At 44.1% G+C, this 14631-nt stretch overlaps 1 protein-coding gene across 3 annotated transcripts in view; it reads left to right on the top strand.

Moving 5' to 3' along the window:
- LOC133445751 (diacylglycerol kinase beta) overlaps positions 1–13878 on the top strand; it is a 123317-nt gene extending 109439 nt beyond the window's left edge. For all 3 annotated transcript variants that reach the window (XM_061723164.1, XM_061723165.1, XM_061723163.1), the window contains 3 exons: positions 1723–1843; positions 4314–4374; positions 6485–13878. In XM_061723164.1, coding sequence (XP_061579148.1) covers positions 1723–1843; positions 4314–4374; positions 6485–6583 — 281 coding nt within the window. In that variant the 3' untranslated portion in view covers positions 6584–13878. The remainder of the gene's footprint in view (positions 1–1722; positions 1844–4313; positions 4375–6484) is intronic.
- Positions 13879–14631: the final 753 nt, after the last annotated feature.

Here is a 14631-nt window from a genome sequence, read left to right as displayed (position 1 = left end):
CCTGCCAAACAAAGTGGAAACACAAAGGAGAAACTCAGTGTAAAGCCTCAGAACAACAGTGGGCACTTCAACCCGCTCTGCTGAGTCTTTATTTCAGCAGGTGGAAGTCAGACTGAGCTTGTCATGACATGTCTCATGTCTTAGAAAGACAAAGAGAAAGGAAGTGAAGTTCAGGGCGAGGCAGTCTTACACCACTGTGCCTCAAATCCACCCACCAGCCTTCACGGATGAGATTCTGCTTCTTCTTTCAGAGCAAATAGCAGCTGAGTGTGTTCTGTAGTCCACACAACAGAAGCACCTGTCTGCCGATTCAGTATGGCAAATGATTTAGCAGCGCAGCTTGACTTCCAGTTCACCTTCACAGGTTCAGGAGGGTGTTTCAGGTCGTACCCAGGTGGCTCGAGGGGGTTACGTATGCTTCAATCAATCAATCTTTATTTGCATAGCAGGTTTAAAAAAAAAAACAGGGTTAAGCAAAGTACTTCACAATCAAAAATACATCAAAAATAATCACAAAACACTTTTTTTTAAAGTGCTCGTATGTGCCAAATGCAATGGATTTGAACAGATTTTGGTCCGTGACTCAGTGGACAAGCCATTTCAAACCAGCTTCTGCAAAAGATCGATCACCCGGCTTTTCACCCTCATCCGTGAACCTGACAAGCGCTGGTTCTACTGGGTTAATGTAAATTTAAAACATGACGTGAGGGCGCAAGGCTGTTTATTGCACTAAAAACAAACTAGAGCTTAAAATGGATTCTAAATTCAACTGGGGTGTAAGGAATACAGGACAGGTGTGATGTGGTCGCGCTTCCACGTTCTTGTCAGCAGACGAGCAGCAGCATTCTGAACAAGCTGCAAACGACATAGCAAAGAAACTGCTGCAAATGTTCACCGGCAGCTCTGCAACTCCCCTGTGGTTAAGCTGAAGCAGCTGGTACCGAACTGGATCATTTCTAGACCTTTCCAAGTGGAAGTCAGTGGACATTTGCTGACTAACATTTAACATTAACCTTTGGGCATAAAGGTTTGCGGTGTGAACGTTCCTTTACAGAGATGACCTGGCATCAGACTCGATCTCAGGTGCTGGGTTTAACCAGGCCAGATGAACAAATGCTATCCTGGATATGTTGAATTTCATTCATAGTACAGATCTCTGGTCAGTTGTTTTTGTACCACGCTTACCAAATATAGAACTGTAGATTTTAGGGGGATCTTAGCATGCAATCCACTTTTTTGTCATGGATTGTGTTTTATCCTTGAGCAGAATCACATTACAAATAAGTTTACGTCCCACAGATGGTTTAGGTACCAGAAAAGGAAAATCAGGTGGGTATAAAATGCACAAAAAATAAAGAAAAATGGTATTTGGATAAATTGCAGTTATGGTGGGTCTCTCATGTTCGGTTCAATCTTTATGATCTGTTATATATTTTGATGTTCCCACCTTCAAGCTGAGCAGAATTGGTACCTATCACTTAGAAAGTTCAGTCAGATTTATGAAGTGTCTATAATGCAGTATCAGGTACCCAACCTTGCCATTCAGGGTATTATTACAGATCGTATGTATGACCCCCTGGTCTTTCCAAGTAATATTCAGACTCTCTGAAGTGTTTTTCACTCTTCACTGACTTAATTCATATGGATGTGGGCTTAACAGGGAGACATTTATGTCCCAAACAGTGATAACTTGTGCATTTGTCTATGTGTGTCACCATGCAGACTTCAGTGACCAGCTGTTGGAGGTGGTTGGCCTGGAAGGGGCAATAGAGATGGGGCAGATCTACACGGGGCTGAAGAGTGCAGGACGCCGGCTGGCTCAGTGCGCCAGTGTCACCATCAGGTCAGCTGATTCCTCCATCTTTTCCCCTCTGAACAAAACCCTCCTCCTCCAACCTGTCACCTTCTGATCTCAGTCCTCTGCCCTTCCTTTCGTCTGTTTCGTGACACCACCCTCTCCTCCTTTATCTTTCCACTGGTTAAACCAACCGAAAGCTGCAGTTGGGCACAGAATGCATCCATCTCCTGTACATGCAGGATAAAAAATGTATCCCTGTCGAGTGTTTTTTTGCATTAGAAAATCCCTGCAGAACCCAAACAATAACTTGCCTGTTGCTAATAAATTATTTAACTCGGCTGTATGGTTTACTAAGGGAAATGTTGGAGCTTTGAACTGACTTGCAGGCTGAGAAACATTTGGATTTGGTTCCCAGTTCTAGATGACCAGTTCTAGTGACCAGATATGCAAAACTGAGACGCAAGTTAAGTTCTTATCCTTTGCTAAAGACTATCATTAATTATGTAGCCTTATATTCAGCTCACATCACTGTCCTCTGACAAAAAAATGAAAAAAAAATATTGTTGAGCTTCAGAGTTTGTAGTTCTTTCAGGACCATGGACAGCATATGCGTGAAATTGGGCCATAAATCCAGACTTGCGGCAGCCCAACAAACCATTTTGAACTTACGTCACAGCCATCCCGAGCCATTGTGAGATGAGACTGCCATGTGCGTAGGGTTAGTGGTACCAAGTGATGTTCTTGAAAGGACCACAGTATTCCAGAATAACTGTATGCCTTACCCAGAAGCCACTTTGTAGGCAACATTTGTGACTAGAATTTAATTCAGGCAGTAGTGAGGCGTGTGAGAGATTACCATGGTCAATACCAAGAGTTGAAAATGATTAATTTCCATTTTCCAGTGACATATTTACCAGCCACTTGCATCATATAACTGCTAATAAAGTTGTATGGCCAAATTAAATCATTTAATTTGATAATTTGTGCTTACTTTTTTTATAAAACAGTAATGAAAAAGCCATCTTAACTTGCACAATCATCTCAAAAGGGCTGTACGTTCTTCATGATGTCTGGGTTATCCTCCTCATCATCTAACCGCCTCCATGGCAGATATTTCCCAAAGCGCTGAGTTTCCCTGGACATCATCAGCATGAATGTGGGCATTGGAGGACTTTTAGGCTTTAATTGTTTCCAGTTACAGTTTATTTGTCCAAACAAAAGTGATTAACTTTATTTGATTCTGAATCATAGTGGCACCGTGCTCGTCCTATATACCATCCAAGTTTTAATTCGCCTGGGTTTTCCTGCGGTCCCGTACGTCTTTTAACTGCTGGTGTGAATCAACTAATTTTTATGTTAAGAGAAAGACAGTGACAGCTCTTGGGTGGTGTGTTTTTTGTTTTGTTGTTGTTGTTAGTTAATGGTGCAAAAGAAGATGCAATGTAGATGTAACACGTTGCCATGGTAACCTAATTTGTCTGACATAAAATGTCGCTGTGAAGCTGTCAGTTATTGGAATGTCAAAAATGTCAGGGTTATTTTTTATTTCATCTTTTACTGAATCCATCCTCCACAGATGCTGATACATCGAGCAAACTGAACTGTGACTATACAAATTAACACAATAAGATGTTTGGTCGGTGATAATTTCCAGCCTCAGAGTCGGGTGACATTCTGAAAAATATAATTTTTGTTTGCTGTTTGGAAATCACAAAGACACATAAACGAAAAAGAAGATGCTGTGAAGGTCAAGTAGTTATCAGTCAGGAAATGCCACACAAACGCAGCGACATTATGATGCATGCACTGGTTGGCTGGAATGATCAATAGTTCAGTTTGAGGCAGTTTAAATTGAAGATGATGAAGCCTTCATCCCTGTGGCTGTATCTAAAAAACTCATAACTTACTTAGAAATGTCCAAAAGCCAAATATTGACCAAAACAGCTACACAATGACTCAGATATAACAACCGTGTTTGAGATTCTGTTAAAGGTCTGCAAAAAGGGAAGCTATTCATCTTTCTAAAAGAAAGTAGCATTACTTCAGCTGTTTGCTGCTCTTGTCGGACTCAGACCATTAAAGCTCCTCTGTGTCAGTTACCAAAGCAAAGAGGTGACATTTACAAGCTGCCCTCTCACTTGTAAAGAAACTTGCCCCTAATATTTTCCTCAAACAGAATTAAAGGAGCATTCATCACGGTCATTCTCCCATACTGTGTTTTTGCAGCCGCAGGGGCAAGCATGAAAGTCTTAAACCAACTTTGGCTCTGTGTGTGTGAGCATGTGTGTGTGTGCACTGTGGTTCTGTGAGTTTAAAGAGTGGGGGGCCTGTCTGGGAACTGGTCTCATGGGAACAAAGGCAGCAGTGTCTGACCCAGTCCTGGGACTGTGTTACCAGACCTCTCGTGGCTCAGAGGTGTGTGAGATCTAACCTTCGCAACCTCCTGCCCCCTCGCCCAACATCTGCTCCCCGCCCCCAACTTCTCATCCTTTATCTCTCTGCTGTCTCTTTCCAGGACCTCCCGGCGGCTGCCCATGCAGATAGACGGGGAGCCCTGGATGCAGCCCCCCTGCACGGTGAGAGTCGCAGCCGCCTCTGCAGCATCTTTCCTCACAACAGTCTCAAACATATTTCCTCCACCAGAGACTCTTCACACTGTTTTCTAGAACCAAGTGCCATTTTTCATTCATAATACACGTGTTTCAAGCAAGATCATGAGTCAGAATACATCAAGATAATGTCTAATGTACCCAGAATGCAGAGGTGGGTAGATAAACCAAAAATTGTACTCAAGTAAAAGTACTGTTACTTCAGAATAATATGACTCAAGTAGAAGTAAAAAGTAGTCATCCAAATAATTACTTGAGTAAAAGTAAAAAAGTACTTGGTGAAAAAACTACTACAAACAGACAAAAGTACAAAATAATCATCTTCAGGCAAATTAAATCAATAAAATAATAAAATAAATTAAAAATAATAAAAAATAGCTTAAATTAAAATAATCTTAAAGTAAATTCAAGTACTTTAATAAATAAAATAATAACAGAATAAAAAAATAAATTAAGCACAAGTAGCACAAAATTTCAAGCCTTTGTACTTTTCTTTTTTAACCAGGCAGAACTAGAACAAACATGAACTCATAGAAACTCTGTGTGTGTTTGAGTCTGTGTAAATGTGACAAAACATGCAAAAACAAACATTTTTCCCAAAGAATCACTCAGTGATGTCATGAGATTGATGCGTATGCGGATAAAAGGGATAAAAGAAAAGGAACAGCTCAACGTAGCCTAATGTAGCGGAGTAAGAGTAACAGTTTCTTCTTCACAAATCTACTCAAGTAAAAGTAAAAAGTATAGTGATTCAAAACTACTCCTAAAAGTACAACATTTCCCAAAACTTACTCAAGTAAATGTAACGGAGTAAATGTAACTCGTTACTACCCACCTCTGCCAGAATGTACTTCCAACCCCAGAGTAAAGGCGATAAGCCTGTGTGTAATTTATATGGAACTTATCTCCAACGCATATTGGCATGTATAGACGTATTCAACGTGTTCCAGGCGACCATGGAAATTAGGTTAGCTTGTTTCAAACTTACTGCTACCAGTAAGTTTGCTACTCACTGCTAACTACTGCATATGATGATGATTGCAATTTGGCAGCGTTTTGGGGAATTTATATATGATAATAAGGTTCAGAGGAGGAACCCGTCAGTATTCACCTCAAGACTCAAGGAGAATGGGTCCCAGCAGTCCTCCAGCGTCAGCATCACCTCCTCCAATTTGATGTTGTACCAGTTGCGTGCCAATATAGCCCTGAGAGGATGAGGTGAATGGAGCAGGAGGACCTGAGGGAGGCAATGAATCAGGAGGCAACAGCGGTTTGGCATGTATGACCAAACAGAAGAACAGAAAAGATGATAAGCATGATGATGACGATGATGATCCTGCTCAGCACTACCCATGTTTAACCTTTTTAAGCTTTTTGACCTCATTTAACATGTGTTTATAAACAAAGCTCATAATTTAAGCTTACTTAACATCGTCATCAGGGAAAGGTTGGCGATGTGGATCCTGAAGCTTTGGCTGCATAACCCACGGCACCTTTAAAAGAGCCAACAGCCAAATAATGAAAGAACTAAAGTATTCACATTTTTACTGTTTAGACAAGCAAATAAAATAAAATAAATGCACGAATGGTTTGTGGATTGTTCAGACTAGGAGCCATCAAGTAGTGTGTAGTCAAGGTCCAGGTAGCTGGACTTACCAAGGAAGCAGTTTTTGGGGCCTCTAAGCATCGTCTGGGAGGTGGTGGGCAGGCTCTCATTCTTCCAGGATAATAACATTGGCTGTGAGCCTCACTAAACTGAATGTTCCTCTGCTTTTGTCGTGTCCCGTCTCATTTCCTGATGCTTTTCATTCAGCCACCTCCTCTGCACATCCTCAACCTTGAACTCCAACCATTTCAGCTCGACAACATTATTCATCTCTCTGAATGAAGTCAGATCGCTTTCTTCGAGAAAGCTGTCTGTTTTCAGTGAGTTGCAGGGATTCAATAAATGATTTAGCCATGAAAAGCCAGGAAGTGATGGCTGTCAGCTTTGTAAAACCTCTCAGATGATCAGACCCATTTATTCTCGTAGAAGTCGTGATTTCCGCGTCTGTGATTTTCTTTTCTTTTTTTCCAGGTGAGGATCACTCACAAGAACCAGGTCCCCATCTTACTGGGCCCTCCTCAGAAGACTCCCTTCTTCTTCTTCAAGAAACGCAACCGCAGCTGCGACTAGGACTCGAGCGCACAAAACACAGGAACACACACTTATTTAGTACCACTACACGCACGCACACACACGCAAACACACACACACACAGACACACACACAGACAAACCTCCCGCCGTTGCCAGCGGCTCCATCAGACGGCCGGTGCGCTGCGAGGAGTTCATTCACATTCCTGGAGTTTTGATGCCTACAGACAAATCAATCCCAAAGGAGGCTGCTGCGGTTGCTTGGTAACCGTCATCCCCAAGTCGCCAAACTTCCTCAGTTCAAGCCGCCCACCCGTCCCCAGCCCTGACATGGGAAACTCAGAGACCACCCCCTGAAACCAGTACCGCACTGCCAGCTAAGTGCTCCTCGGGAGTGGCGATGTTGTGAGGATGGACCTATTGTAGCGGGAGCCGTTACACTCAGAAACACGGTACGGGTTGGAGGGCTGGTGAGTAAACGGACGGAGATCCTCCTCTTGACTTCAAACACCTGTATGAATAATGAAACGGCTGCCGCTTGTAAGAGCACTTGCTGCTGGGCGTCTCCGCAGACTCGCGACACGCCAGCAGACGAGAGGCATGTTGCATTATTAACTGAGCGCGTTTGCGGGTTGATAGCATCAGGGTACAACACTGGCCTGGAATGGGTGGAAACACGCAGGCATTTGAGCCCCGTAGCGTCTCTGGCCTGCAAAGATAAAGACATAATTTGAACTGCATTTCCAGACTGTGCAGATGATCCGGCGGCAGGCTTCAGGCAAAGGAAGTGTATGTCCGGCTCTCGCTTTCTAAACTGACTGAAGTCTAGATGGAGAGTAAAGATTAGATGGCCATTTGTTCCTCTTTGCTTCCTGAAGAGACTCTTCTGCGGCGTTTCAGCTCCAACATCCAGATGTGATCAGAAACGGCTCCTGTGGAGAGATCAGCACAACACGGCGAACTCAAGGATCGAAACGCATCCCTTCGAGGGTACAAGAGCAAAGTTCTTTATTTACCTCGGCCACGACGGGGGAACCAAATTTATCCGTCTATTTCAGGGAGGAACCATCACTCCGTCACTGAAGCCCAACCCTCATTTACTGTGTCAAACATTGACTCACTATGTCAGATGTGCTACTGAAGAGACGGGAGGAAGAAAAGAAAAAACACCACCCTCTTGCAAGGTGCATCATCAGCTGTTTAATGATCCCAAATAAAACGGGATGGTCAGAAAAGTAGAAGAATAGATGCAGTGGAGCTCAGTTCAGTATTCATGAAGAATGTATGCATATTACAGTCCCCACAAACTATAATCTTGAGTATGTGCAGACAGAGTATATGTATATTTCTGGAAAGTAGGTGTAGCTCTCATATACTGTACACATGAATGTGTTTTTAATATATGGTTGTTAATAATGTAGAATATTAGGTTCAGATCGGTGTCCTTCACTGGTGCTGCAGTCGCTCTCTGAAGGCAGTTTTCCACTTTGTCTAATTATATCATATCCAACTCGATTTCCCTTATATTTCTAGTTCCTTTCATCCCTCGGCTTGGCTTAGCTGTTGAAGACATGAAATCAGAGGCAGAATAATCTTGCAGGCTACATATCGAATCATGAACATCAATCCGCCACGACCGTAAAACCTCAGGTGAATCCCGGACACTCCGGTGCCGCAGCGCCGTTTTGAAGCCTCCCACAAGATGCACATCAAGTCCATTTTAGCGCTCGACCATATACTTTTCCTTCTTATTTTCAACATAAAACGCCATGGGCGGGCTCCGGTTAATGCGTCGACATTCCGTTACAGCGTAGAAGCTTTGGAGAAACAATTCAGGGGAGATTTAAACCAAATGCAAGGAGAGATTCAGTTTAGACATCCTTAGACATCCAATCTCCTCCGACATAGAGATTGTCATGTGATCTCGAAACATTAGGTCTCGTCTCAAACGCTTCAAGCAGGATCTGAAGTCCGGTCAAGAAGACCGAGTAAAATCACCGCACAGCGGCGCTTCCTCTCCACGGCGCATACGTCCTCTCGGAAATCCACTTTCCTCTCCCCCTAACCCTAACACCATCAGAGATTTCAGAGGTTCAGAGTCGACTAACTATCACATGAGTGCACGGATGCAAGTGAGAGCAAAGCGTTAGCATTGGCAACGCAGTTCCCTTTGTCATCCACAAACACACCTAAATGTTCCTGCAGACTCCCGTACAGTGGCAGGTTTAGCCAGTCAATGGCCCTTGCAAGAAATGTTCAAGACATTCTCCAAGAACGCATGGAAGAGACGTTCATCCTGAGTCTAAACTGCCAAGAGACCAGTCCTACAAGGTCTCGGGATGTCTGTAGGGGCAAGCCCAATCCATACACCCCAGTAGCATCCCAGTACCAGACAACCGGGTTAAGACATCCTCAGACGTCCAGACTCTGACTGATGTTTTGGAGCTCATTGTGTTTTAGGTCATAATGTTACAGACCCAGACTTTACAGAAGAGACAGTTAAAGCCGTTCCGGCATCAGCGACCGGTTGTGACCTGCAGTCCGAAGCGTCCAATTCAGCATTCAGCCGTCGTCGTCTTCGTCTTTTTGGAGCCAGAAGTGACAAGTAAAGCTTAGGTCTGGGCGACAAGAGGAGAACACTTCGTTCGCTCATTGGTTAACTCATCTGACCTTCAAAACGCTGCCAAAGATGACGCATCATCTTAAATCAAACAGGATAGGACTTCAATTCAGAAAGTTTCTCTGCCTTAAAGAGGTCAGAGCCAGTGCAGCGCCCGACTCAGGACATATCCGTCTCTGTTTTAAAGGAGCAACGTGTCATGTGAAGCCAAAAATGAGCTTCATGCTCCACACTTCAGGCGAAATGGGGTCAGTATAGCTGCGTAAGGTGAGTTGGTCTACCCTCGCACAGAAAACGAGAACACACACAGTCCCTCCTCCTCAGTCCTACGGTGAATGTGTTGTGAATCAAAACCCAAAATCTGAGAATCAGAACGCAGAATCTGTAACCACGAAATCAAAACGGGGAGTGCAATCGTTTTTCTTTTGTCACCATTATATATAAAATCATCTCCATTTCTGAGCTGTCCTTTAATGTTCAGCTTTTTTTTCTTTTTTTTTTTGCGGTTGCAATTCTAAAACAAGTCAAATCAGCGGCGCAACAGTTGAGTGGGCGGGACATAGTCCAGATCGGTTGAAATGACGCCGTGATAACTTAACTTTATTTCCCGTGGTGTCATTGTCATCATCCTGAGACTTCAATCCACCCTTGCTACCTGCATGAGTACGCCCACAAACCGCACGACTTATTCATGCCATCAGGTTGTACTGAGGTCATTGTGTTGCTCGCTACTGCCACACATGGCAGAACCCGGTTTTACGAGACTGGACGGCCCAAAGCTGGTTATTTAGCAACCAAAAATAAAAGCTTCAGCTCATTTCTTAATGTATTTCTGCATTTCACTTCCTTCCTTCCTTCCGCTTTTCCCTTTATGGGTCACAATAGTGGATCCTTTCTGTCTCGGCCCGTCCCCTAGCATCTTCCTCCGACGAGTGTCTTCATCGTCGCAATAGAGCCGGTCCGCGCTGAAATTAGCAACAACTAAACACAGATACTCTGAAGGGAAATCGTTGGCATGTGATATGAGCCGGATGTTTGTGGAAAACTGTCTTGCGGTGCAAACTGAGCTCTAGTTGGGGTTCGTTGGCGGCATCGGCACCTTTACACCCTGATTCCCTTTAAAACACACCGAGTCGTCACCTTGGCATCCAGGCACCACAAAAACAGACTATGTGAAGCATGTATCGGCTTCATTCAGGTCACTGGGATGGAGCTCACCTGTCGTTATAATCCATCTCTGTTGTTTAAGTTTAAATGTGAGGCTGGAACGTCCCGGGTCAATATCACGGATCCCTCGTGCAGGTTTGGAGCCTGGGGCCAAGACAACTCGGTGGTAAATGAGTGCATGTTTACAGTAACTCCACACTTATTGAGAGAATGGTTTTAGACAACTATATTACCAAGTGTACATATTTTGTTTATAATATTTTATCAAACGTTACCTAATCACCGCATGCCTGCTGAAACAAAAGAAGAGTGAACAAAACAGAGTGTGAATCAGAATCAAACTCATTTATCTGATATATTTATTTGTTGTGGTTGTTTTCTATTTCTCTTTCTTTTTTTTTTGGTAGCATGTTACAGAAAAGTCAGCAGAGACCAGTTAGATTATGAGGAGGACGAGTTTCAACACCGGATCAAAGGGCGTGCGATGCCGACACCTGTTCAGAGCCGGTCTCAATGATTTTCCAATCCATGTCACAAGTCATGTCTTTTCCTGTCCTTTGTAGCAATCGATTGCCTTAACAATAAACGGACTCACTCTGTACGAACGCTGGGCTTTGCATGATGGAATTACACAGATAGGATGAAGATTTGTTTCAGGAGGATATCTGAAATCTGCTTCATCTGCTGCCGTTTTATCAGCACCTGATGACCTGCGGGGGTCGTTTCGGTTCCTCCTGACCCTCGTTCGGCAGCAGAAGCTGTTCAGCGCCGTGATGTAACGTGTGTTTTTGATAAGCTGACAAGAGAGCTGATATCTGTGTGTGTTACCCTCAGAGATAGGCCCCCAAATGCAGAGAAGCATCACCATGACTCCTGCCTTGTTTCAAGCGTGCACTCCTAATTTAGGAGTAATATCTGTCATCTGAAGTACCGCACTTGGGTGCAGTCATTATCACCAAACATTCAAAGGGGAGGAACTAGTAAATTTGTCAGACTGTGTTTTGTGCTTGGTTGATACATCCAATGGCAGAACGGGGATTCAAAAATACACAAGTTCCTTCTAGTTAAAGCATGAAATGCATGTTGATTTTGGACAGAAATAAAGTGACTTCCTCTGCATCAGGGTGCTCTGGATGGATGCAAGTGACACATGACGTGTGCGGTGGGAACAACAAAGCGTGCTTTCTACCTGCAGAGATTCAACATGAAGCTGTGTCAAATTTCTGTTTCAGACCGAGCAAAGACAGCCGGAGCAGCTAGGTTTGTCGGGAAGCGTCTGTTGTAGCGTCTGTTATCCACGTGCATATTAACGTGCACACTATAAGGAGCAGTCTTTGTCTCCTTGTTTTCTCATTGGACAAACAAGACGATGCATGTCCTGCTGTCAGCCTTGGTAGGCCTCCCATTCACAGCCCGACCCACCGGCACGGAAACCAACCCAAAACAGCTCAGCTCGAGAGTCGCCATCCCCTGGTGTTCCTGCTCCACAGCACGCTGTTTTGGGTCTGTTTCTGTTGATACTAGTCTGGTCATGTCACCAGTTCTCTAGTTGACAGTATGCCTGTCCAATGGCACGCAAAGGCAGTTTCTTCTTCGTAAGCTGGGCATAGCCCCTGGAAATAAGTCTCTGCCAGAAGAACCTAGCCAATTCTTGGTATCGAAGCAGAGTTACGACGTTTCTAAAGTCTAGGAGCTCTTCGAAAACCCTCTTTTTCCTAGAGCACCTGGTATCTTAAGCTTTTAAACTACGTTACTGTGGCTTGGTTGTTTTTTCTCAGTCGTAAGTCACTTTGGATGAAAGCTTCTCAGTGTAATGTAACGTGGCACATAGGCTGGCCGGGCCGCAGACGCCCGCCACGAGTCACCGTTATCGCCCCGGTATCTCTGCACAACATGTGTGGGAAAACAACTTCTCCCAATAACTATTGTTCTCTGTTTTCAACTTGACCACTAAGGAATCACGCAGGATCGGCATCGGGTCCAGCTATCAACAAAATTCAACGTTGGGGATAATCGATTGAGAAAACCACAACCTCTGGATTGAGCAGATTAACGGAAACGGGTTTGTTCCGAACAGATGTCGTAAAACCGTTCTTCAGAAAACCCGGGGGGGCGGCAGCGCAGAGTCCATCCAGTAATAAACAGTGTCAGGTCTAAAGGAGTACTGAGAAGCACCAAACGTGTGCTCACGTTACAATGACGTGAACTATAATGGGCTGGAGCGCCGCCGCGGCTTCAGAGGTTACAAACTAAACCCAACCTGCAGGCTGAAGAGTTGTTGTTGTGAAACATGATGTTTTTGTTGGAGCACAGCGACCCAACTGCAGCTTCACATTAGCTAATATCTTAGCTGAGTAGTATGATGTATTACTGGATGACGTGTAGCCGTGTGCAGGGCCGCTACCTGGCAGCTGGAGAGTGTGCCCCACCATTCTTCTCCTCTTTAATACAAGCAATGACTGTGGTTCTGTTGGACTGGATTTCCAGTCACCAGCAGATGAACAAGAAACTGCGTCGGGGCGCCGTAGGATTGGCGTACAACAAAGGATTCCTGCATAACTCCTGCACCCATCCAGAACACATACCAGACACCAGGACACACCGACGGTCACAGCGTACACCTAACAAAGACTAGAGAGACTAACAAAGCTATAGATTTCAGGTTTTAGCATTTGATTGCGTTGACTTGGAAAGATCTAAGAAATAAAGGACAAACAGGAGAGGAAAACTGTTCTTCACAGTTGCTGCTGTTGTTTCTTCTTTATTTAGAAGCTTTTGTTTTTGATTCACAGGTAATCTTAAAAACAAATCTGTACACGTAGAAAACATTCTTCCTGTGGTAGCGTCTCAAACTCAGGCAACCCGAGCTTGCAGTTCTGCACACTGGTGACGTCCTGGCTTATTTGTTACTTTTACTGCGTTCAAATAAATCAAGCTAACCTGCCTCATGTCGTGACAAATATGTTGATTTCTCAAGGTTTTACTGTCACGTGAGAAAAAGGAAGTGAACCCTCCGTCTACAACAGCAGGCGTATTTTATATCAAGAACTAAAATGCCATTAGGAAGCGGCTTGATAGAGGCCTGATAGAGGCCTGATAGCGGCGTGATAGCGGCCTGATAGCGGTGTGATAGCGGTGTGTGGGTGTGGTCCGTTGGCTTGTGGGGCCACATTTAGCAGCAATAACTGAAAGTCAGTGTTTTCCATTTGACATATTATTGTGCAGGAATTTTTATTCTTGAATCGTCAAACTTCAGTTTCATCCATCAGATGGTTGACCTCACATTTGACCCAGGGGGGCTTTGGTCAACGGAGGATTGGACTCGACGGCTGCACCTCCTGGTTTCTTCTGGCTGTGAAATAAGCCCAGATCACGATGCTCCCGCTGCCATTTTCAACAGTTGAGGCCTGCACACCCATTTGCTCTGTTCTGGGTTTTTTTGGCAAACACGAAGTCATGCTTTATATGGTTTATTCAGATGACTGTACTTCTCTTGATTTCTTGCTCCTGTATCCCTCGTCACATTTTCTAATAAACCATCCTTCATTTACCACACTCGTCTGTCTCCATCTGTTCCGGCTTGTGAGCAGAGTTGCGTCGGCTGTTTCTTACTTTCTCAGAAAATCACAGCTTGACGCTCTGTGCAAGCGAGATCATCAAAACATGGGAATGAGACTCGTATCTGAGGTTTTTAAAGTCGTCAAAAGCCTCTGGTCCACCAGTAAATGGAGGGCATAATTATCCAGGACCTGATTGAAATGAATAAACTCTTAGGGATCAATATTTGCTGCCTCTGCAGCCTCTGTCTGTCTCTACAACGTGCCAGTCTCACGGTTGGCATCTTGTTGGAAAATGGTCGACCAAATAAAGCCAAGAAGCTGACAACGCAGTTGTGTTGTTGTCTTTTCTCCAACAATCACATAAACGAACACAAAGTTTCACCGTTTTCAATTTCAGCTGAGTTCTGTCAGGATCGTTCAGCTCGTGTGTGAAGACCCTCTTGAGTTCATATTTTAGTGCTGATTCGATCTGCACACTCACTTTAACATTAAGGTATGACTTTATAAACGTTTACTGGTCAAAGCAACAAGTGTACAAAAAGAATTGGACAACTCTGAATGACGTTATCTATAGGTTTTCTGAGGTTTTTGGTTGTTTTTTTGTTTTTTACTCTGCTATTCTTTACTTTTGTGAATCCAACAAATACCCAGGCCCCTGGCTGAAACGTTTCCTCCAAAACTCAGTCACTACAATTTAGCTAGTTCAGCTAGTAGCAGCCTTTGGTCATGGCTGACGGTTTC

This window comes from Cololabis saira, chromosome 6 (genome assembly GCF_033807715.1).
Source record: "Cololabis saira isolate AMF1-May2022 chromosome 6, fColSai1.1, whole genome shotgun sequence".
Lineage (NCBI taxonomy): Eukaryota > Metazoa > Chordata > Actinopteri > Beloniformes > Belonidae > Cololabis > Cololabis saira.
Note: the sequence above shows the minus strand (reverse complement) of the source record. Positions and strands in the feature narration are given on the sequence as shown.